Source organism: Centropristis striata, chromosome 20 (assembly GCF_030273125.1).
Source record: "Centropristis striata isolate RG_2023a ecotype Rhode Island chromosome 20, C.striata_1.0, whole genome shotgun sequence".
NCBI classification, from domain to species: domain Eukaryota; kingdom Metazoa; phylum Chordata; class Actinopteri; order Perciformes; family Serranidae; genus Centropristis; species Centropristis striata.
In genome coordinates, this window is record NC_081536.1 from 22,952,974 (window position 1) to 22,975,810 (window position 22,837).

Genomic DNA, 22,837 nt, shown 5'->3' on the forward strand with positions numbered 1-22,837 from the left:
TTGTTCAGTCAGGTTCGAACACACTTATTCCAGAGTGACAGTTTGTCATTTTGACTTGAAGAACATATTTTGGCTTCAAATACATTGACAGTAAGGTAAGAAATCTAAAAAAAATCATAATTACCTGCAGTGGAAACCTACAGTTTTACAGGAACAAAGTGCCATGAAACTACACCATTCCTTGATTTATTCAACCATATTTGCAACTTGATATGGTGGAGTAATGGCATCCTGACAAGAGAATGAAGTCACGCTTCTCTACATGTGTGTTGTAATCTGAGTTTCTCCTGTGTTTGCTGTGGCAGTGGGTGTCATGCCAAAACCTGATTTAGATATTAAAACTAGAAACAGGGACTGAAATTGTTCTGATCTAGGTCACAGAGCAGGTAAAAGAATGCAGAGAAATAAGGATTAATGCAAAATAGATAATTTCTTTCAATATACTCCCATGTAACAACAGAAGGTGCAGCAACAGAGGAACAAAACTTGTCATTTTTGCATCTGACTGACGCAAAGGGAGGCTGCATCCTTTGAGTTGGACGTCAAGTTTTCTGCAGTGTCTCTTGTCTATCACTGATCTGAATATAAAGCAGGAAAAAACAATCAAATCATTCCCAATATCATTTTCATTTCAGTCTCTTAGTGCTTCTCTATTGCTCATTTCTCGTCTCTTCCCCCCCTCGAACGTCTGCGCCTATAATTCTGTTGTCTACAGTAATTTGGTTTCACACAGACTCCCGAGAAGAGGAAAATGTTCTCTCACCCCAAACGATTCCCAGCAGACCTCTCTGCTCTCTCCGTAACGTCTCCTCTCTCACGCACTTCTTTGTCTCCTCTTTCTCTCTCTCCTAACATGATTTTCTCTTCATTTCGCCTCCCGTCTCCTCCTCATAAACTCCATTTTCTCTTGTCCTCTCCAGAGAGAACTCAGAAGGAAATCTATAATTATATAGATTTAAATTCACATAAACCTCGCCGCCTTTGTAACACTTAACAGACGCACATACACAAATAACAGGCAAACTTAATAATCCTGGTGGCTCTGCTCATCATGCTAGCGTCGCTAGGGACGGGAATGTCAGTTAGTCTGTTGGTCCACCACTTTGGTCCTGACTGAAATATCTCAACAACTGTAAAGACATTCATGTTCTATGGAGTATGAATCCAATTAACATTGATGGTCCTCTGACTTTTCTTCTACCACCTGCATGAGGTTAGCATTTATGGGTTTATATATATATATATATATATAAATATATATATATATATATATATATATATCTCATAAAACTAATGAATGAAATGAAGGCTGTAAAATGAGCTTCAGACATTCAGTATGCATTATAATCTGACTTTTGTCCCTGAAACTACCCTCTGAACCCCAAAACCCACCAGGTTAGAAAAACACACACTGTTTATCAAAGAAAGTGAAAAAACAGCCATTATCATCAGAGCTAGAACTTTCCCATGGTTGGAAAAAAAGGTTCTGTTAGAAAAAGTGGCAGAAACAAGGCTTAGAATTGTGATTTTTCTTCAAAATCACTTTATTCGACGTCTCACCTAAACTGTTGCCAATAATAAGCCATTTGAAATAACTAGATCATGTTGAAAATTCTAGGCTCTTCAGCAATTCTGTGAAGACGTGATTGATTTTGCTGAGATGAACGGTCATGTGACAAATATTCACTGAAAATCGGACAGAACTGCAGGCTGTTTACACAGAGCTGAGAGGACCGGAGAGGTATGCATATAGTAAAAAATGTAAAGTTATAAAAAAAATTTACCCCCAAATATTTGTGACACGTGGGCACTTGGAAAAGTGTTCTATGTATAAAATATATTTTAGTCCAACTTTTTATAAGATAATGTATCGGAAAAATTTTACTTTTTTTTTAATGATGTTTTGCATTCTAACCGTGTTATTCTGCACAAAATAAATGTTTTAGTTGTTCCCACTTATAGCCATGCAGGACTTATTGATAACAGAGAGTGAACTGTACAAGGAGCAAAAAACTCCCTGAAACTTGGGTGTCAGAGGGTTAAAATGACCAGAGAATTGGCTTCTTGTGTGTGCCTGTATGATCTCACTGTCCTGTAAGGCCACTGGGCAAAACTGGCCAGCAAATTCATTTTTTGCTCTCTCTTCAGTGTGATTTAAACAGAGAAGGAGAATTTAAGAGATACAGAGAGTTGAGTGATGGTAGATGGAGGAGGCAGGCACACAATGATTTGGACAGAGCGAGAAAGAAACAGAGAGAGAGAGAGAAAGATTGTAATAAATGGTGATAGTGTTATATTTCAAAAGCCTGAGGGAACAGGACCCAGCTGCAGAGAGAAAGCAGAGAAAGAGGAGAGAAATGTTTGTGTGTGCGTGCGTATGTGTGTGTGTGTGTGTGTGTTGGTGACTGTAGGTAATATGAGACTCTGGGTGTAAAAATATTAGGCCTACACGCCCATCCTGTGAAATAAATCAGTGTGAATGAACAGAGGTAAGCAGCTTAACAAGAAACCTTTAAATCCTGAGACATCGATCATTAAAAAATGAAATAAAATGTCATAAATCTATCGTGCACTGTCGTCAACATTCATTATGTAATGAAGGTAAAACCAACAAGGTGATTGACAGAACAACACCTACAGTACAAAGAAAATCCTCCCATACTGTACAGTTTACCGGCTATTTTTTAAAATTAAAATAGGGCTGAGGCTGAGTGTGTAAGATGCCATAGTGAAGCTACTGTTAATTCACTTCAGGAGAACAAAATAATTGTCTATTTCTAGAAAGAAGTTGTGAATTTTCTTTAACACAGAAAGTCCCTGAAGCCAGATTAAGCAGCTAATTGCACCCTGAGGCCTTTCTGCTCTGACTTCAGCTTGTTAGGGATTGCTGAAAAGCACTTCATCAGGACTCGAGCTTGCAGGCCTTCTGCACAAGACTCACACAGTGACCTCTGTATGACTGGGCCACTGCTGTGTGTGAGGGAGTGTATGCTATATGTTCATATATAATGAAACAGCGAGGGTGGTAACTCCCTTTGACAGCTTGTCACTAATGCTTACTGTTCAACATGCAGCCACCTCCGCGTACACTGTATTCTATAGTGTGCGACAAAAAGCCGCTTCATAATCCCGATGTTGACTCCAGCGCTGTGATAAACTTTGACCTGAGGCTTGTTTAAATGTGCATGAAGTTCATGGTTTGAGGTTTGCAGCTTTTGTATTTTCACACTTAGAAGTCGCAGTAACAGCTGCACTTTGACTTTATCCTCGAGAGGAACCACGCTTTGAAAAATATCAGCTTTGCACCAGTAAGATGTCAGGACTCCTGATTTGCCAACACAGAGCTTCCTCATTCATTGGAATTAATGGAAGAACTTTTTATTGCAGTGCTTTTCCTCTGAGAGTTGACTAAAGTAATTCTGTAAAATGTAAAATATACTGTATCTAACTGAAGTAGAAGAATTTTGAAAGGAGAATTTGTCCAACAGAAATTAAATTGATCACCTTGTGGAGCTCGACAAGTAGAGCAGACTGGTGATACCTGATAGTTGGGTGGATCATAGATTGATTCTCGAAGATTTTAATATCTCAACAAGTGTTCGATGCATACCATGAACTTTTATAAAGACATTCATGTTTTTCAGAAGATGCATCACCAAAAATACACCATTTATCATCGAAAGAAACTGTAAAAATTGAACTGAGTGAGTATAATTAGGGAGTAAATAAACACCCTAAAATTTTGGGTTGAGAGGGTTAAAATTGCTACACACTAATGGTGGGCAAAGAATTGGCTTCTTGTTTGTTCCTCGATGATCTCACTAACTGTTTCCATCAACAAATTTCTCTGCGCATTTTGAAGATTCGCTTGAGAAAAGCTTGATGGAAACACCAAAATCAGATGTGCATAAAAGTTTTTATGCTTGCTTGAGGTGGTTGTGACTTTTTTGAAAAAAATTGTTGATGCGTTAAACGGGAGATAGAAACGAAAGAGTTTTCTCTCTTGCACAATATCTTCTTCTCCTGTTAACTGACGGATTAGCCTACAGTAATACATTACACTGCCATCTCCTGGCCAAAGTATGTTTATGCAGCTTTGTTTATTTGCTCTAAACCAGTTGATGGAAAGTCTAATTCACATTTTCTTTAATGCAACATTTCAAAATTTGCTTCAAAATTAGATTTGACTTTAATATAAACACGGCTAACTGTCCTCTGAGACCCCTAGATGAAACTGGTCAGCAAATTACATTTTCGTTCTCTTTACTTCAGTGTGATTTAAAACAGAGAAAGAGAATTTGAGAGATACAGAGAGTTGAGTGATGGTAGAGAGAGAGGCAGGCTCACAGTGATTAAGGTCGATTCAGCAGAGTTAAGAAAGGTAAATACAGTATAAATATAGTGTGTCATGTTGGGAAATGAATATTCATGGTATGTTTTGTTATTTGGTGTCATGTAGTGACAAATCAGTCGAGACAGACTCACAGGAAAAGACTATTTGGTGTCAAAGATCAACATATAGGTCCTGTGTGTGTGTGTGTGTGTGTGTGTGTGTGTGTGTGTCCATCCATATTAGGGAGTCACTAGCAGCCATTTATTTTTGGGTGTCACAAGCTATAAAGGTTAAGAGCCTGTGATATTGACTGCTGCTGCGTACGCTGCATCACTTTGTACATTAGCTGCATACATTATAGAGAAGCATCAAGCAGTCACTCAGATTCAATCTGACAGCCTGTCATTATGAGTTACAGCCACCTTCTCTTCAATATGAAATATACCATAGCGCTGGCTGACTGTACATCCAGCGACATCCAGGCAGAAAGAGTTCCTGCGGGCAGGACGCTCAATAAGGGACGACAACAAACTCTACTCAAGCCAACAGCAGCATCAACTTCGATTTTCAGCGAGGGAGAAGGAGGAATAACTGGAGCCTTAAAGGAGTATACCACTGATTCTTTTCTAAATCTGAGACTGTTTACTAAAAAGTATGCTATTTTAAAGAATGAAAATGAATATTTACATGGGTTTAGAGCAGATTAGACACATGCAGTTCCATGGGTTTTATTTTTTGTAAAAGCATGCCTTCATGGTGATGAGTCATGATTGATTCGTAGAAACAACACATTTGGCCTTACATATCTCTAGCCTCCCCGGTCATCTATCATTCTTCTTTCTTCCAGCACTTATATATATTTCTGTCTTCAACCTTCATCCTTCCTTTTCTTTACATTCCTTTATGCTGCGCTTCAGTAGTCGCGGGTCAACCCAACAAACCACCACAGACTCTCCTACTCTGATAACTGACAGCTGGACTGCTACCATCGCGCGCACACACACACACACACACACACACACACACACACACACACACATCCCTCCTGAGACTTCAGCTTCTTCTTCAAGGTCAGGACTCTCTTCAGGCTCTGTTTGTACACCGGCTTAGTCATTAAGAATTATCTGCATAGTAGAAACCGAAAAGATCATTTCTCTGCAAAGAGAATACAGATTATAAGAGTATATTTATACTCTATACTATACATACTTGAATAGAGACTGATCAATGTGGAAAACAAAAAAAACATGTAGGAAATTAGTTAAATTGTACATCACAGAATCAGTTTTCAGGCTGTTTACTTCACTTTAATGTGTAATAAGATTAAATATCTCAGCTAAATCTTCAAACAATTAAGTGTTTACAGTTACAGTTGCCTCAAAACTATTGTCCAATAAGCAGTGAGTACAATTTGGTGTAAAAAGTGGTATAAAGATGTTAATGAGTTGTGTGTCCAAATGTTTATTTAAATTATGTGGAAAAATAAAGATAATATACAGTATGTTCGTATAAAAAGAAGAAAAAGGAGACTATAACAAAATGTTGAGAGAAAAAGAAACAAAGTAAAAAAAACAAAAAACATTAGAAGAATGAAAAATGAAGAAACAGAGTGTTGAGACTGTTAAAACATCTGTATTTCTTAGCTGCTGCATTTTAATCAGTCAGAAACTGTGTGTGTGTGTGTGTGGGCTGCAGTAGGATCTGTTTCACTGACCCTCTATCACCCTTTTGTTTTACTCTCATTCACTATCTGAGTATTTTTTGCAAACATTTCCTGCATGTGTGTTTTTTTTTAAATATATGAACCTAAGAAGTGTTGTTGTTGTTGCCAAGGAAACAACTTTTGATCCAAATCTCTCAGTAACCCTCAACACACTGTGGAAAAGGTTTAAAAAAGTTAACAAAGAAACAAACAGAGTGAGAGTGCTAATATGAGGTGACAAAGTCTGTGTGACTCTGTTGTTTCTCACAAACTTGTTTAAAATGCACCAAAACCAGTCCTAAAACACTAATTAGCTAATGGACAATATTTATCACATTTGACACTGAAGGTTAATTAAGTCGGTTACACAGAACAATCAGTATCAGTGCAGTTAGAGTGGAGACGCTCATTAGGAGGCATTAACATCATTGCACATGTCCGACCTCACAGCTGGATTTTTAAGCCAATCAGCCAAAGTGATATTGAAAATATCTCCAGCGCAGCACGCAGTCATTTCACAAGCTGTTGACATGCAGTCACAGAATAACATTTTTATTCAGTCCTAAAGAAAAGGAAGGAAAGAGGCTGTTTTGGATTATTATTATAATTTTTTTTATAATAAAGATTCAGATTTCTTGCACTCTGTGCTTTTGTGTTTCTCTTCTGGACTCTTTATCTTTTGTTGACCTCTGAGGGTTATAAGCAATGTTATAGCAGTAACCATTTTGCAGATTTTACACTGATAAACTTCTTAAAATGTCTGTTGCATCTTGGAAAACTAGTTGTTTTTTTTGCTATGTTGTGGACATAAATTGTGTTCTTTCTGGTGCATCAATTTGTCAACTTGCTGCTCAAAAGGATTTAAATAAATGTTAACATATTTATTCATAATACTCTAAAATCAGGGTACAATTAAACAAACTTTCAAGGCTTTAAGAAGCTTAATAATAAACATATATTTTACCATAACACTTTTTTATGTTATCATCATCATTATTCTACATTTTTTAACCAGATGAAAGGTGTCTCCCTCTCTGCTTGTAGGTGAAGCAGCCAACTTATCAAATACAAAATAGTGTTTATAAATGCAGTATTTACAGTTGTAGGTGTAAAGTTCCATAAAGTCACCCTGCAGACATGTTTATGTTAAAAATACTCAGATTTTTTGTTTAACACGATTGTCCCAAACGGGGGATAAAAAACCCTGGTCAGACATTTTAAGGGACCTACACATTAGAAAAACACATTTTTGATTATAGGCCACACTAAGTGATTATTGGTCTGTCGGACTGGTCTTCTGGTGTGTTTTGTCTGTCATGACGCCAAGAACTTTTATGTACCACACATCGTTTCTTTGCTAATCACCCTAAGCTGGACAGAAGGCCATGAAATAATAATAAAAAAAAACTGCTGTGAGGAGCAGATTTTTGTCTGCATAAAAGTATGGAAAGTTGGCAATGACGACTTTAGGTCCTCCAAATGTTCTTCATTGTTTGGTGGACTTGAGATGATTTAATGTTTGCGCCACTGCAGCACTATAAGGATGCTGCTCTCTCTCTCTCTCTCTCTCTCTCTCTCTCTCCTGAGCCATGACCATACCCTGTTTTCTGAAAAGCCCTCAGACTGCAGCTGCACCTGACCCGAGCTGGATCTGCTTCAACCAACACGGGTGCTAATTAACCTCTCAGCTGGTGCTGTTACTGTCCCATAACAATATTAAAGTTTAACATGACGACTGAGAGAAGGGATACATTTTAGATTATTTTTTTGATTGTTGTTAGAGATGACGTAAGCCTCCAGGATGGGTTTTAAAATATTGTGGGTCTTGTCTTGCATACGTACTTCTGTAGGTTGGTCTAATAAGAGCATCTGCTAAATGTTTAAGATAGATAAGCCTTTATTGATTCTCAGAGGGGAAATTCAGGTGTTGCAAAACTAAGCTTATTTCCAGAATGATTTGAGTAAAAAATAAAATGAATAAAAGTATATGAGACAGAACTAAAACTGGAAACAATAGAATAGGAATTACTTCCATAATCATTCTTCAGGCCTGTGAGTATGATGATGAGAATAAACCCTCAGTGTGTGTTTGTTAGAGTGTGTGTTCAGCATCAGGAGCAGCAGGATAACCTCCAGCATCTGAAGCCCTCGGGATGCCACAGATATTCCACTGCTTTCAGAAACAACGTTGTTCCTCCTTTTTCTGACACGTGATGCAGTTGTCTTAGCACTAAAAATATCCCTTTCAGAAAGGCTCTAGTAAAACATGACTTTTTCTATTGAATATGCAAATGTAAAGAAGACCAAGTGTACCTGTCAGGACAGGGAGGGAGGCACTATTCTGCAGAGCTGGAGGGTAATTTGAGGTTTCCTAAATACAAACATTTTACAGTGAAGATATCTTTATGTGCTGAGAATGTAGTTGTGGCTGTGACATAAAGTGACAGATGTTATCTCATCACTTGTGCAGTGTGCTGGAAAGCTTCAACCTTCCTACAGCCTGGTCAGAGGACACCAGGAGGCTCAGAGGGGACATGTCTCTCTTTCTCCTGTCCCTCTTTCTTTCGCTGCTGTCTTGCTGTTCCACTTCCTTTTCTCTCGTAATCTTCCTGTTGTTGTATTGAATAGATGCCAGGAAAGCTTTAGTGTTTGGAGAAGGGAGGACATTGGCCATTAAAGCATCACGTCTTATTACCACTTGAGCAGGGAAGCTAAGAGGACACCCTGAAAAAAAACCCATACACCGATGGTGCTGAAATATCTCAGCTGAACCTGTCTGGTTGTAAGTCAGTTTTATGTCAGAAGCTGAAGTGCAAGCTGTGCCTGTAACCACTGATGACACCAGGTCCTGGATTACACTGACAGCAAGGTCAGAAGCTAAAAACTTAAAGAAAACTCAATAGGTCAGGGGCCGAGAAGAGAGAAATAAAGAGATCCTTCTTTAGCTTCTTAAAGCAGTATTGTGAATGAATATATTAACACATATATCAATTACAAATTAATGCACCAAAAATAACACAATTTGTGTACATAACATAACCTAATGTCACTTCTATAAAACCAAATTGCTGATGCTGCAGACTTTTTTTTAAAAGGTCCAGAAGAGAAACATAGAACCACAGAGTGCACGAAATCTGCATTAATAACAATAAAATATCAAAAACACCTTCTTTGCTCCCTTTTCTTGGTAATTTGTGGCTTCATTCTTTGACATTTTGAGTTACTGTGAGAGCTACTGTCATGTTCATGATGTTCACTGATAAATCTTTCAACAGCAAAATAAGTTAGAAAATGCTCCACTTCCTTCTTATCAATACGTTTTATCCCACATCTAGGTGATAAAAAATGTCCACAATCTCTTCATGAATGCCCTGTCATGTTTGAATAAAGTCATAATGATAACAGAAACCCATGCATGTATAACAAAAACCCACTACTTTAACAGATTTATTAAGCCAGCTATGTTAGATACTCTGTGTCTGAGCTCTATAGGCTGCTCTAATTCCTTAAACGCCTTTAACATCTACTCAAGTGAAGGATTGATTTTAGGATGTAATTAAAAAGCAATGCAAGAAAACAGAACTCTGATAAAGTGAAAGGACTATTAAGTGTGTATCGAGTTACCTTCCCCTGAGTATAGACAATCATTTACTGCAGCAGTGCGCTGGGTGTGGACGTCAGAGTGGAGTGAGAGCAACAATAATATTGTAAAGCATAATGAAACAGACGTATGCCTTCAGCAAGGTAAACCTGAGACATATTCAGGAGACCTTGTAGTTCTTTGAATGCAGAAGTGTTTGTTTCTGGGAGGCCTGTTGGAGCTGTACACACTCTGGTTCCCTGAACCTCGGGCTCGATGCTGTTTCAAGGTTGACAGCTCATCAGGATGAGTGACAGGTGCAGCGGTATGAACCAAGCGACAACAGAGAAACAAGACGAGCCACACACTTTGCTGACTCCCGGCAAAAAGTTGCATACAGTAGATTTAAATCATGGTGGTATTTGATGTTGACAGACAGCACGTACATACAGAATTGGTTAATGTGAGCAAAGCATGACATTACACACTGCAACTGCAGATTTTGCCCTTTCCCTTCCTGTCTTAAAGATTCTATATACAAATGTTCAGCTGCTGGGTGTTTTATTTGAAAAGAGGGATTCTTTTTATTTTAGCTATTTTGGCTAGCTGCCTCCCCTCTGTGTCAGAAGGTGATAGGTTGTTGGCTCATCAGCATCATGCACGTCGTTAACATGCACAGTTTAATCGAGATATGCTTAAAATTTGATTTTGGCTTCTTATCAGTCTTCTGTCCAAGTTTACATGCAACTGAGAAAATTGAATAACTGACAGGAACATGTCCTCCTCAACATTAGGTAGCGATATTCGTTGTTTAGCGGGTTAATACAACCCCCTTTCTGGTTGACCTATTACCTCATAAACAAGTGGAGAAAGGTGGGAAACCGGCATTTTCGAACAACAAGAACAACATGGATGATGATTTTGAGGGACAGACAAGAACGCCGGGTGCTGTTGGAGGGCTACAACAGTAGCCTGTCTTCGGTTCGACACTTTGTGCCGTCGCTACTGACCTGCTACTGCCAACGGCTAATCGACTGGCTTTTTTTGATGTTTTTGTTCCGGGATCATAGGCCAGTGGGGGGGTGAAAGGGGGGTGGAGCATGCGCACATGCGTTGTCTTGTCATACATGCCGGCGAAAATCGAATTCCTCATTACCTGGGTGTCTTAATCGGAGTTGGAGAACTCCGAACTAGTCTGACTAACAGGTTTACATGCACTTCAGTTGTCCAGTTATAGTCGGATTAAGGCTATTCGGAGCTGGATACAGCATGTTTATATGACACTTGAAAAAACAAATTATTGCCTTAATCTGACAAATTATTTAATCAGATAAATTACTGAATGGGTCTACCAGGTAAAAGTGAAAGTCAATCACAGAACAACTTAAAAAGGCAAAATGGCTCCAAAGAAGAAACAACTACCACAGAGACATGATTTCCTTCTATTTCCTTCTGTAAAAAACTTTGAATCTAATATATCAACAAAATAAAATAATAACTTGTCCTGGAAAAATAGGCAGATTAGCACATATTGAATGAGTTAACACTCTATTTGCATATCTAAATATTAAATCTCAGAAAACTTGTAATGCAAAAATATATTGCCTTACTGTAAATGAAAAACTGGGGAAGTTTGATGTCGATTAAAAAAAAAAAACCCTACCCTATTAACCTGTAGTGTCATGCTGTCTGCGGTCACGTGTCGGCAGCACTCGTCATGTCACATTTTATAGGATATCATACAAATCGCTCTGCAGAAGTTTTCATAGTAAATCCTGAATCCCTTCATGAGAACATACTGGTGTTTGTCCAGGGACACATTCTCTTAAAATCCATCCATGGCTGTAGACTATTTGGACTTACAAGTAAAGTTATTTACCGATAATGTTTTGTATTATAATACTCAAAGTTGTCTTAATTCGCACTCATTTCACTGAATAAATAGTTGTTTGACACCTCCACCCCCACCCACCAAAACACCCCCCTCCCTCCCCCATTCAAAAGTTTCTAAACCACCCCTGATCTTAACTGCACACTGGTGGGTGTAAATGAATGCAACAGCTCTCACATTCAGTGAAAAAGAATAAATTATATCCACAGTCATCCTCTGAGCTGCCAGGATCCTCAGACAGCAAAACCTCAAAGTATACTGGCCTCCATCTTCAATGTAGGTTAAGCAGTTATAACATCGTCACACTGCAGCGGCTCTTCATGTGACACGCAGTAACACACTAACTCACACACATATCAGTAATAAAATTTGGATCTGTATTTAGATGAGGTAGTATGTGGGTCACAAAACATCACTGTGTGTGTGTGTGTGAATATGGGTCAGAATACATCATACATCCCCTTAATCTCCCCTCTCTCTCTCCGTCTCCCTCCCATGTGGGATAGATGGCAGAGAGACAGATTATTACACCCTGCTGGCCCACATTCCTTCCTTCCTCTCGTTTAATCATCCACCCTTTTGCTCACTCGTTTCGGCTTCTACCAGTCCTTGCTGTTGTTGTTGTTGTTGTTGTGGTCGCTTATTTGGATGGTTTATCTCCTGCTGACTTGCTAATTCTGGTGACATCACCCCTCATGAATTATGAGGATTATGATTCAGAAAAATTAGGTTTTCAAGTCACATTTTTTTAACACGTGGAAGCTTTAGTTTTTATCGGCTCGAAAAGTCAATTTTATTTGTAATTTCAAAAATCAGCCTTTGGAGCTTATGTCATTAAATCCTCAATTTTCAAATTTTCTACCCTTTTACATAGTTTTGTTTTTCCAAATTTAACTCTGTCAGTCCAGGCCTGAGCGACGGATTCCTTCAAGTGATCCTGAAAGAAATGCACTTGTCTGCTGTTTTATCTGGCTTTTCATGAGAGAATCAATATCAATCAACATAAATCTCTTTATATTCAGTGTTGAGATGTTGAGGTCGAATTAGGACACTAATTCGAGGACACTGTAACACAACATGTAAATGAGACCGCTCTGGGGTTGGGATTCCCCAAAAAGTAAGAGTATGTTTTCTTGCTTTGAAGCCTGCAAACTGGCATGGTGTTGCTTCAGAGACAGGGGAGTTTATGACATTGATAACTCGTTGTTTAAAGGTTAACCAACAAAAAAGTACTGAGTGATTTATACAAAGAACAGTTAGGCCAATTTCCTATTTCTCTGTGTAGAAATACTGCATTTGCACTGAAAATTAAAGAGTTAAATCGTTTAAAAAGCTTGTGGGTGTCCAACACAGAAAAATTATATATTTTTACAAAATTATTTTACAGAGACTCCAAGACACCACAGGATTACAAAGCTTCTTAAACAGAATGTAAACGCACCAGAGCATTCACTGAGAAGACACCAACAATGGTTAGTTTGGGGGGGAAAAATAAGTCTCCCACATGCAGCATTCCAGAAATATTTATTGTTAAAACCTATACCACCAAAGCTTGGTAGCAAAACTAATACAGTGTGCAGTTTATTTTACATTGCTTTCTTACCCAGACAAATGCATGAGGCATTCACCTTGCAAAAAACAGTTCACTTGTCCTAGTGGACATGTGTTTATGTCGAGTGTTATTCTGCATTAGGTTGCTGTTGTCAGGAACTTAAAACAGCAGCAGGGTCGGCTATTGTTCAGGAAAAAAATATAAATTAGCATTCCTACTCCCAGCGGAAAGCCCTTTCTCAGATTTGAACCAATTCTTGGTCGGTTAGTTCACAGTGAATCTGTTTGCAGCTGTTGGTTGTGTCGGTTTGACAGGAAGAAGGAATACAAATGTTTTAATGAGCAGGTGCACTGAAGGCCTGGGAGGTTTACTGGATGTCCTGCGGTCTGATTGTGTCAATGCACAGTGAGTTACTTGCAGTAACCTGCATAAATAAATGTAAATATAGATACACAAACTCGTTGTGACTCTACCATTGCTTTGGCACAAACCAGACTGAAAATAAATCCTGGCAATGCACTATATCCTTCTGTGATTGGTCGGTGATCTCTGTAAATCCAGCTTTGATTGATCAATAAACACAGCAGATCAAGTTATGATTGGTCGATGCCTGTGAAACGTCAATGCCCCGTTAACTCAAAATGGTCAGGGAGCACTTTAAATCCAGCTATGATTGGTTAATCAAGACTCAGGCTGTGCAGAAAATACATCTACTGACACACACCTACAGACTGTGCACACCGCACATTGTGCTGTGAGTACCCTAACATGTACACACTTGACCATTTCCACTGAGGCCATCTGCTAAAGTTCAGGAAATAAGCTACTTATTTCCCTAGAGAGTGTGTGCCTCGGATGTATTTGGGGACAATGCGACTAATTTCCTGTTGCCATCTCACCTCACAGCAAGTCACAACACGAGTCCTGTCCTCTCCTCCTTTTCCCCTCACAGAGAGCCGCTGGGCAGATGGATCAGAGTATATAGGCTATATATTTTTGTTAATCTAGTGAAGTAGCAACTTATATTTTTTATGGCTTTAAATGTTCAGAATCTATGAGACAATTAACAGTTTCACTGCACCTGTCTGCAGTAAAACCATCCATCCATTTTCTACTGTTTATCCGGGGCAGGCTGAGCAAGGTATTCCTCTCCCCAGCAACATTTTCCAGCTCCTCCTGGGGGACCTCGAGGCCTCCCCGGGCCAGCCAAGATATATAATCTCTCCGGTGTGTTCTGGGTCTTCCTCAGGGCCCTTACCGGTTGGACGTGCCTGAAAAACCTCCAACAGGAGGCGCTCAGGAGGCATCCTGATCACATGGCCCATTTCAACACGAAAGAGCAGTTGTTCTACTCTGAGTTCCCTCTGGATGTCTGAGCTCCTCATCCTGTCTGTATGCCTGATACCCCCCTGTTAAAGGGGTTTTAGGAGTTTTTCCCTGGTCGCTGTGAGGGTCTAAGGACAGAAGGTGTCTTACCATGTACAGTCTGTGAAGCCCTTTGAGGCAAATCTGTGATTTGTGATTCTGGGCTATATAAATAAAATTGACTTGACTTGACTGAGCCCAGACACACTACAGAGGAAACTCATTTCAGCTGTTTTCACTCAAACAATTGCTGCTTTTAATACATTGTTAGTGCGTTAACATGGTTCGGTTCAGGCAAAACCACTCCCTTAAGATAACGAATCAACAACAGAGAGCTTAACTACGTGGCTTTTAACATCATATGGCTTCATCACTGGGTGAACAAAAATCCAGTGCATCACTTTTTATAGGAAATCATAAAACAGCCTCCATGCTCATATGGTCATTCATGGAACTGGCTTTGTGGTTTGCATGCACTAAAGAAAAGAAAAGAAAAGAAAAGAAAAGAAAGAGACACAAACAACCCTTTTGACGATGGTCTGATGCCTTTCCTGTTACACAATAATCTCTCTAACAACATTATCACCTCGCTGGCCAGACTAGACAGTTAAAAGCTGTGAAATTGTTTTGACATTTCAAAGAAGAGAGCCACAGAGGCAGAGGTGTCCACTGAGAGTTTGACAGGCAGTCACATGCCCAACAGGGCAGGTTTAACCTCAGCCAACCTGCACAATAACTCCACATAAGGCATCATGGCATGGCCAAAATCCATCTTGAAGCAGCTTTAGAGACAATTCTGAAAGATATCAAAATATATAGCTGCGTTTTCTTTCTTTCATGGCAGCCTGGTGTCTGTTTCAAATCAGGGGATTGCGGTCTGTCAATCTGTCCAGGATCCCCCACACACAGCATCTCAGACTGATTTGCTTTCTTCCAACCCATCAGACAATCTGCCTGAAAGTGTTTCTATCTGTTCGTCTGTCAGGTTGCTGAAGGAGGATTACACCGAATCCAGTAAGTGCCGGTGGCTCAGTGGCAACAGTCAGACGAATAAAAGCCAAAATAGTCATAACCTCATATCACAGAAGCCCATTTCAGAGATCGCTCTCCCTTTTGAATTTTCAGACTGTGATCTCTTTCTTTCTCCAGCCCTCCTCGCCTCACACTTTTAGTCTCGCTTTCTTTGTCTTTCTATGTGTGATTCCCTGTGTGGCTCTTGCCCTTTTGCTCATTCATCTCTCTTTTTTCTTCCTCCCCTGCTCTCTCTCTCAGAAGTGCTGTGTAGGGGATAACGACGGGTGAGAAAAAAAGGTGGAGAAGAAGCAGAGGGGATGATAAAAGAGGTCGAGAGGGAAGGTAGAAGCGATGTTTAATCATGCTAAAACAGCTCCGGCACACACCCCTCTGTGTAGCCTGCTGCCCTCTGGACACACAAACACACACATTTATGGATTGCACGTCATCTTTTCTCCTTTATACATTCATTCTTCCCTTTTGATTTGTAAAAATGCAACCTCCTCTTGTACTATCTATTCATCTCTCTTCAACTTAATCACATCGAAGAGCTAATTTAATACTTAAGTTGTTATCTGTTCTCTTCCGCTTCCATCCATTATTCATGCCATCCCTCAAATTACTGATTACTCAAAAGGAACATAACTAACTTTATGCACAATTTAGCTTACTTTCTATGTACTTCATATCATGCAGACTATTTTTTTCAAGCATGCATGTTTTGGCTGAGTATGAAAATTAGTTGAAACTAGCTTGAAATAATTCACCAAAGTGATCATATTATTACTTTTATTACTGCAGTTTTATGTGCACAAGCCCACAGGGATTCCCTTCTTCTGATAAATCAAAGGATAAAATATTGATACTTGGCATCCATTTATCAATACAATGCAATACTATGCTGTATCATACCCTGTTTTTGTTGTTTTTTAAAGAAGCTTTCCATTAACACCTGAATGTCTCACAAAGGCTTTTGGACTGCTGTACTAAATTATATATTTATATACACATATAAATAACAAAAGGGGTAGGAATAAATAAGTGTTTATGAACTATTTAGATTTAAATGCCTGGAGAATTTGTTTGACATCAAGGTTTCATACAGGCTTTCTTTTTTTTGTTCCTTATTTTGTTCATTACATTATTGCACTTAGTCGTAAGGCCTGTTTGCTTTTATCTGTTTGAAATAAAGATACTTCATTCATTCATTCTTTCATTCATTCATACACAACAATAATGCATCTTTTAGTGGGACAAAATAAAGGAAACAAGGAGAAAAAAATTGGATTTTCCAAGGAATTTCAAATTCTCTGCAGCTTTATTTCTGCAGTAAAGCTAGAGCCGCGTGGTTGAACTGAAAAGCAGCATACCATAGTTAAATAGAGTAACTATCTTTGGAAGATCTTCCTCCGGAGTAATACTGCATGTAAGTGTTGTTTTGTAGTAAATAAGCTTAAGTGGTATGATCTTCTAATGTTCAATCCTCTCCATATTCATCCATCCATGGTGACATTGAACAGCTGAGCCAATACGTCCATTTCCAAATGACAGAGTTAATGAACTGAACAGGAGAATGCAGTGAGTGTGCGGAAGTCAAAGGGAGCCAGCGTTAGTCAATACTGCCACTAAAGACATTAGCAAAGACATTTACCCTTCACTTCTCCTTCCTCTCCGCTCCCTCCCACTCTCCCCCGTTCCTTATTTTTTCAAACGTTCCAAGCCACCTCCCTCAATTTCCCTCTCCGCTCCTCTCCTTTCCCCCGACTTCCCCTGGAGAGTGATGCCGCATTCCCCCGACACCCATTTCACTTCCTGCACTGCTCCTTGCTCCTGTCCACCTGCTTTCCTTTTATTTCACCCATGCTCCATCAACCCCTCTCCCCTGACTCTCTGGGTGTTTTATTTTTGATGGATAGATAGATGCTGCTTTTTTCCCCCTTCTCTCTCTTAAACAGACACACACACACACACACACACACAAACGTGACCACCTGTGGTGTGTATTAATTGTCCGTGGGTGCTGATGGGGGGTTAGTGAGGTGGAACAGGCTTGGTATTTGCTGACCTGCTGGGCCGTGAAATCTCCCTGCATATGCACGCGCCTCATATCCATTTAAATAGATTTAAATAAACGACCTTACACTGTGACTAGATTGGACAGGAGCACAGACGGATGGACGGACGGCTGGCTGGACAAAGAGAGATAGGTGGATGTGATAGAAGGTAAAATGCCGTTAAATGAAGTTTTCCCCTCCCATTTCCATAAAGCACGGGAATGTGATGATTGATGGCTCGGTGGCGGGAAGGCGAGGCGTTGTGGCGCAGCGCTGATAGATGGATAGAAGATGTGTGCAGCGAGGGGGAACAGAAGGAGATTCCATTTCAGATCTGCCCTCATCTGATGCACACACATGCCAGTGCTGTAATATGTAGATTGTGTTTAGCCTTTATCTTCTGCGGTAATGTGAGAGGGTGGAGCATGAGTACAGACACACAAACACAGTCATACACACACCAACACCAACAGGCCATTCCAGTTAATGTGTGCACGGCAGGCACGCAAATATTTGTTTAAATAATGTCTAACTTTTATGACACAATAACATCTTTGTTGATCAAGATCATGATCGTGTTTTGAGACACTGTTACATGATAACAGTTTGTTTTAGCAGCAGTTTGCCTCTTAGCCTTTAAGAAAATATTTGAAGTCAGATGTTTGTTTACTCTGTAAATAAATTTACAGATTGACTTTCCCTAAATATGTAGACAGATGTGGATGTTTGTGCTGGCAGTTGGGGACTTCGTGCCCTTCTCTGGGGCAGCAGCAGCAGCAGCAACCCTCGGGCTCAAACAGCTGCCATGTGGCACATGTCAGCCTCTTTTACACTCTGCAATAGCACCCAAAGGTGGGTCAGGATAGAGGTTTTAGTATCCTTGTTTATCCTGAAAAAGTTAAGTAATTATAGAACCTTGCTTTAGGTATGGACTGAAGTCTTATCCCTTTGCTGGTAGTCTCAGATGTGTTATAGAGCTCAAAATTAAAACAAATCTGTAAAGTCTTTGTCTGAAAGACAGAAAAGCTTAATCTCTGGTTTCACAGCTAACACCTGGACAAAGGAGAAGAAACTTAATACAAAAAACAGGCCTATTACATTTCAGTAGGGGATTTTACATTTTCTCCACAGGGATAATCTTACTTCACAATCACTTTTTTGCTCTCTTTCCATCAGAACTTTTTACATTTACACAAGTTCTCATACTGTAATTTTACTAAAGGTTAATGTGCCTTTCAAAACAGGCTGCTACAGTGCTCTGAAAAAAGGCACTATTTGTGTATAACCCATGTAATTGTGAACCAGGAGATGAAGGGCTGCCTCAAAAGAAAGAAGTTAGGTGGCATTGTATAAAGAGCGATAAATTCCTCGTAGGGAGGAGAGGTTGGATGGATGGTTCAAACTTACAACTAGGGGAAAGTTGTTTGTGTCCTATTTGACGTAACTTATACAGTTAACTAATATCATAACTTTTTTTTTTTTTTAACCCAAGCCACAATCTTTTCATAAACCTAACCAAGTACATCTGTTGCCTAAACAGGTTATGCACTGCAGGAGCTTGCTCAGAGTGATAAGTTTGTTGCTAGAAATTCATCGCATACCACATGATAACATTTCACAAGATATCTAATAAACTGTTGTGTGAGGATAGGTTGATCTTATTATTATTCTCCTTGGTCTTTTCTTTTCCTACCTCCAACTCATTCAGCTGGCTGGGGGCTTTCACGCTCACCAGTTCAACCAATCACATTTTGGCTCGACCTCAGTAAGCCAATCACCAAACATTTAATAAATCTCAAACTTTAAAACTGCTCCGTTCTCTTCTGTGCTACAAAACAACTTCACCAAGGTTAGGGCACACAACTCCCTGGTTAGGCTTTTTAAAAGTTGGTTCAAAAAGTAAAATAAATGCATGTAAATGCTGGAAGTTAAGTTGTTAGCGCAAGTGAGATTGTCAGTTCAAAACGTGGCAGACAGAAGTTCACTGAAGTTACTTCAAATTACATTGTCGACTTTTTTTGACATTTTGACATGGGACACAAACCCCGTTCTCCTGGGTCAAACTCCTCCTGTCCCACTCCCCTTCAGCCCACCTTAAGACCGACTTTTCATCCTTTATACTCCATTTTCTTTCTTCCCACTTCGCTGTCACACTCCTTACCTCTGTCTAGCAACTCTATATAGGAAAGAAACACATAATTTACAAAAAAAACTTCAATCTGCTGAAATCCAACAACAGGACACACCTTTTTAAAGAAAGCATCACACGGCTGAAGTCACTGATCTGTCTCAGGTGTGTTAAATATTTCCACTATGGTGTAACGTCTGCTGCTAGCTGAATCTTACATGGCTGGACTCGGGAAGCAGCCTTTTTAGAGGATAACTGTGTAAAATGTCAACCCATACAATCAGCCACATGGAGGAATACCTTGACATATCTATAGAGCTGCCCTTCCCAAAGCTTTTTATCTGTCTCTCCGCTCTGTTCTTTTATTCATCATTCTATTTCTTTTCCTAGGAGGGAAAGCACTGTTGGTGGAGGTCTAAACGCCCTGGAGCGGACGGAGGGATTTCAGGTGTCAGGGGAGGGAGAGAAAGAGTCAGAGAGGGATGTGAATAATAGATCAGAGAGGGGAAGAGAAAGTGGGAAAGAGTCGGGAGGAAAGAATGAGGGAGGCATAAAAGGTGGGAGATGCAGAGAAAGAGATATAAAGAGGGTGTCAAAAGGACTGAGAGTCAGATAGGGAAGATGCACGGGAAGGAGAAAGAGGAAGGAAGTACAGTAGGATAGACTTTTCTTGGAGGGCAACAGTGACAAGAAAACACACGTCTATAAACGTCATTCATCCGTCCGTCTGTCCATCCATCTGTTCCTCCCTCCTTCCTTCTCCTCCCAGCCTTCAGTGTGGTCAGGAGTTGTTGCATAAGACAGCGATTCATCTTTTATTGAGATGGGAAGCTTCCATAAATATGTCTACCTTGTTCTCTGGAGTTTAAAAGCGCAACCTGTAATCCAGCTAAAAATAAACAAGGATACCCACAACAACAACAAATCAAAATGTGCTGTGGAAGCACACAGGACACAACTTCTTTTTCTCAGCAAATATGTTTCTTTTCACAACTGCTCAATGACAGACAATTGTAAAACAGACTTAATTCTAAAAATCAAAGCTAAATGACAATATTTTAGCACAGATATACATCTATAATGGTGTACATTTATACTGAATGTAACAGTTTGGATTACGTGGGTTTCCTGCAAATTTTCAGACCACCAGGAACTCAAAATCTGTCCAATATGGCCCAGACTGATTAATCAAGAGAATAAAAGTTAACTGTGCGTTTTATGTACTTATGAATGTAGTACATATCTGCCCATTATTTAACATGAAATATCGTTGAATAGTTTAGTGTAAAATTATTTTTTTTGTTTTAACATTTTTTTGTTCACGTCGCCTCTATTTTCTGCAACAATCTGGAATCTGTAATTTACTCACTCTTTTCTGTGTTTAAACGGAAAGTAATTTGAGACTTTCTTCTTAAAAAAAACCCATTAAGTTTATTATGATATTAAAGATGCTGGTTTATCACTACAGGGCCTTTGTTCTTACTGTAAGTACATTTTCTATTTCTCTGTTCATAACACTGTATGTTCTCATGTTTTTTTAATATGTGACAACTTTGTGCTTTTCATCTCATATATTAGATTCATAGCATCATATTAGATTTTGATATGCAAACATGTCTTAGTATCTTGTGTCTTGTCATTTGTTTTGCACATGATTCCCAGATGAAGCTTTTTTCTCGTCACGTTATCCTACATAACAATGCAACAATCACTCTTTGTACTCCCCTCCTGGTATCTACAGAACAAATAACACTTAATACCAGGAGACTAATTAAAACATGAAAACAACATGAAAAAAGGAGAATGTGTTGTTCCTTACCTGAGCAGATCAATTTCATCAGCATGAACCCCTGTTCACAGTGTTTCCTATTGGCACATCTCAACAGGCAGGAAGCCAACTTCAACTGGTTTCTACCACACAGAGCTGCTATATATGTAACTACAAAGACACGGAGAGAGAGAGAGAGGAAGAGGGAGAGAGAGAGATCGGCACATTAGTGAGAAGACAATGTGGGAGCAGGCCTAAAGAGAGCAGGGAAAGAAAACAAACAGCAGGCAGGTAGAAGGAGAATGAGAGAAATAAATAAAGAGAGAGAGAGGCTGTGTTGTTAAACAGAGAGAGAGAGAGAGAGAGGAGGAGAGACTGATGTGCAAGTCACAACCTCCAAGCCCGGCTGTTTATAAAGCCCCAGGCAGTGTGTGTGTGTGTGTGTGTGTGTGAGGCAGTCAAGTGGCCACCCACGCCACCCTGTGTGTGAATATGTGTGTGTGTATGTGTGTTCATTGCTCTTTTCCGGAACATGGCCACAGGGTTCAAATGTTCCAATCAATACCTGAACCACACTCACACGCACACACATAGATACATTTACGCAAATACTACTGCTTCTCTATAGGGATGTGAGAACAGGTGGAATATAAGTACAACATACCGTAAAAACACCTTGTGAGAGAAAAAAACCCACACATATACTTCCAATTTGGTGCATTTTAAAGCAATTTTTCTGTAGGCTTCTCTTCTTCAATTCCCAATTTCTTTTCTGTGGAAGGAACTCTGAGCTGCTGTCAGGGAAGCTGATTCAGAACCTGTTCATCCTCTTTCTTAAATAATACATTTTATTTTATTATTATTTTAGTGCAGTTTATAGTCTGAGTTAAACAAGGGTATATAATTTAACAAGGCTTCGTTTAAATCAGTTGGTGGGTGTTCTCCATCTTAAGCCACCTGTTTAGTTGTCGTATTCCTATCAACTAATTTCTGTCTAACTAATTCAGTTAATTAATTAGAGTCAAATCAACTAAGTTTTTACACTTGCTTGAGGTGGATTTTGCCTTTTTTCGAAAAATTGTTAATGCTCTAAATGGGAGATGGAAACACTTTTTCTGAATAAGTACTGATGAGCGAACATTTAACTCACATGACTGATCTGCTGTTTTCTCTCGTGGATGGCCAAATTACTAACCTCTTTTTTGTATTTTTCTATATTGCACAATCTCTACTTCTTGTTTTTACTGACAGATTAGCCTACATTAATACATTTCACTGCCATCTTCTGACCAAAGTACATTCTTGTATCTTTTTTTATTTTCTCTATACCAGTTGATGCAAACGTCCCTAATTCACATTTTCTTTAATGCAACATTTCAAAATTTCACTTCAAACTTTTTTCAATTTAAACGTCCTCCATGCTGCCCTGTCCTTTGATCACACCGTTTAC

The 22,837-nt window shown here is 39.3% G+C and overlaps 1 protein-coding gene across 1 annotated transcript in view; it reads right to left on the reverse strand.

The window, feature by feature from the left end:
• The window catches only part of bean1 (brain expressed, associated with NEDD4, 1), a 52,608-nt gene that overhangs the window by 19,775 nt on the left and 9,996 nt on the right, over positions 1 to 22,837 (reverse strand). The window contains exon 2 of the mRNA XM_059359677.1: positions 21,439 to 21,558. Within this exon, the coding sequence (XP_059215660.1) occupies positions 21,439 to 21,463 (25 nt within the window). The 5' untranslated portion in view covers positions 21,464 to 21,558. The remainder of the gene's footprint in view (positions 1 to 21,438; positions 21,559 to 22,837) is intronic.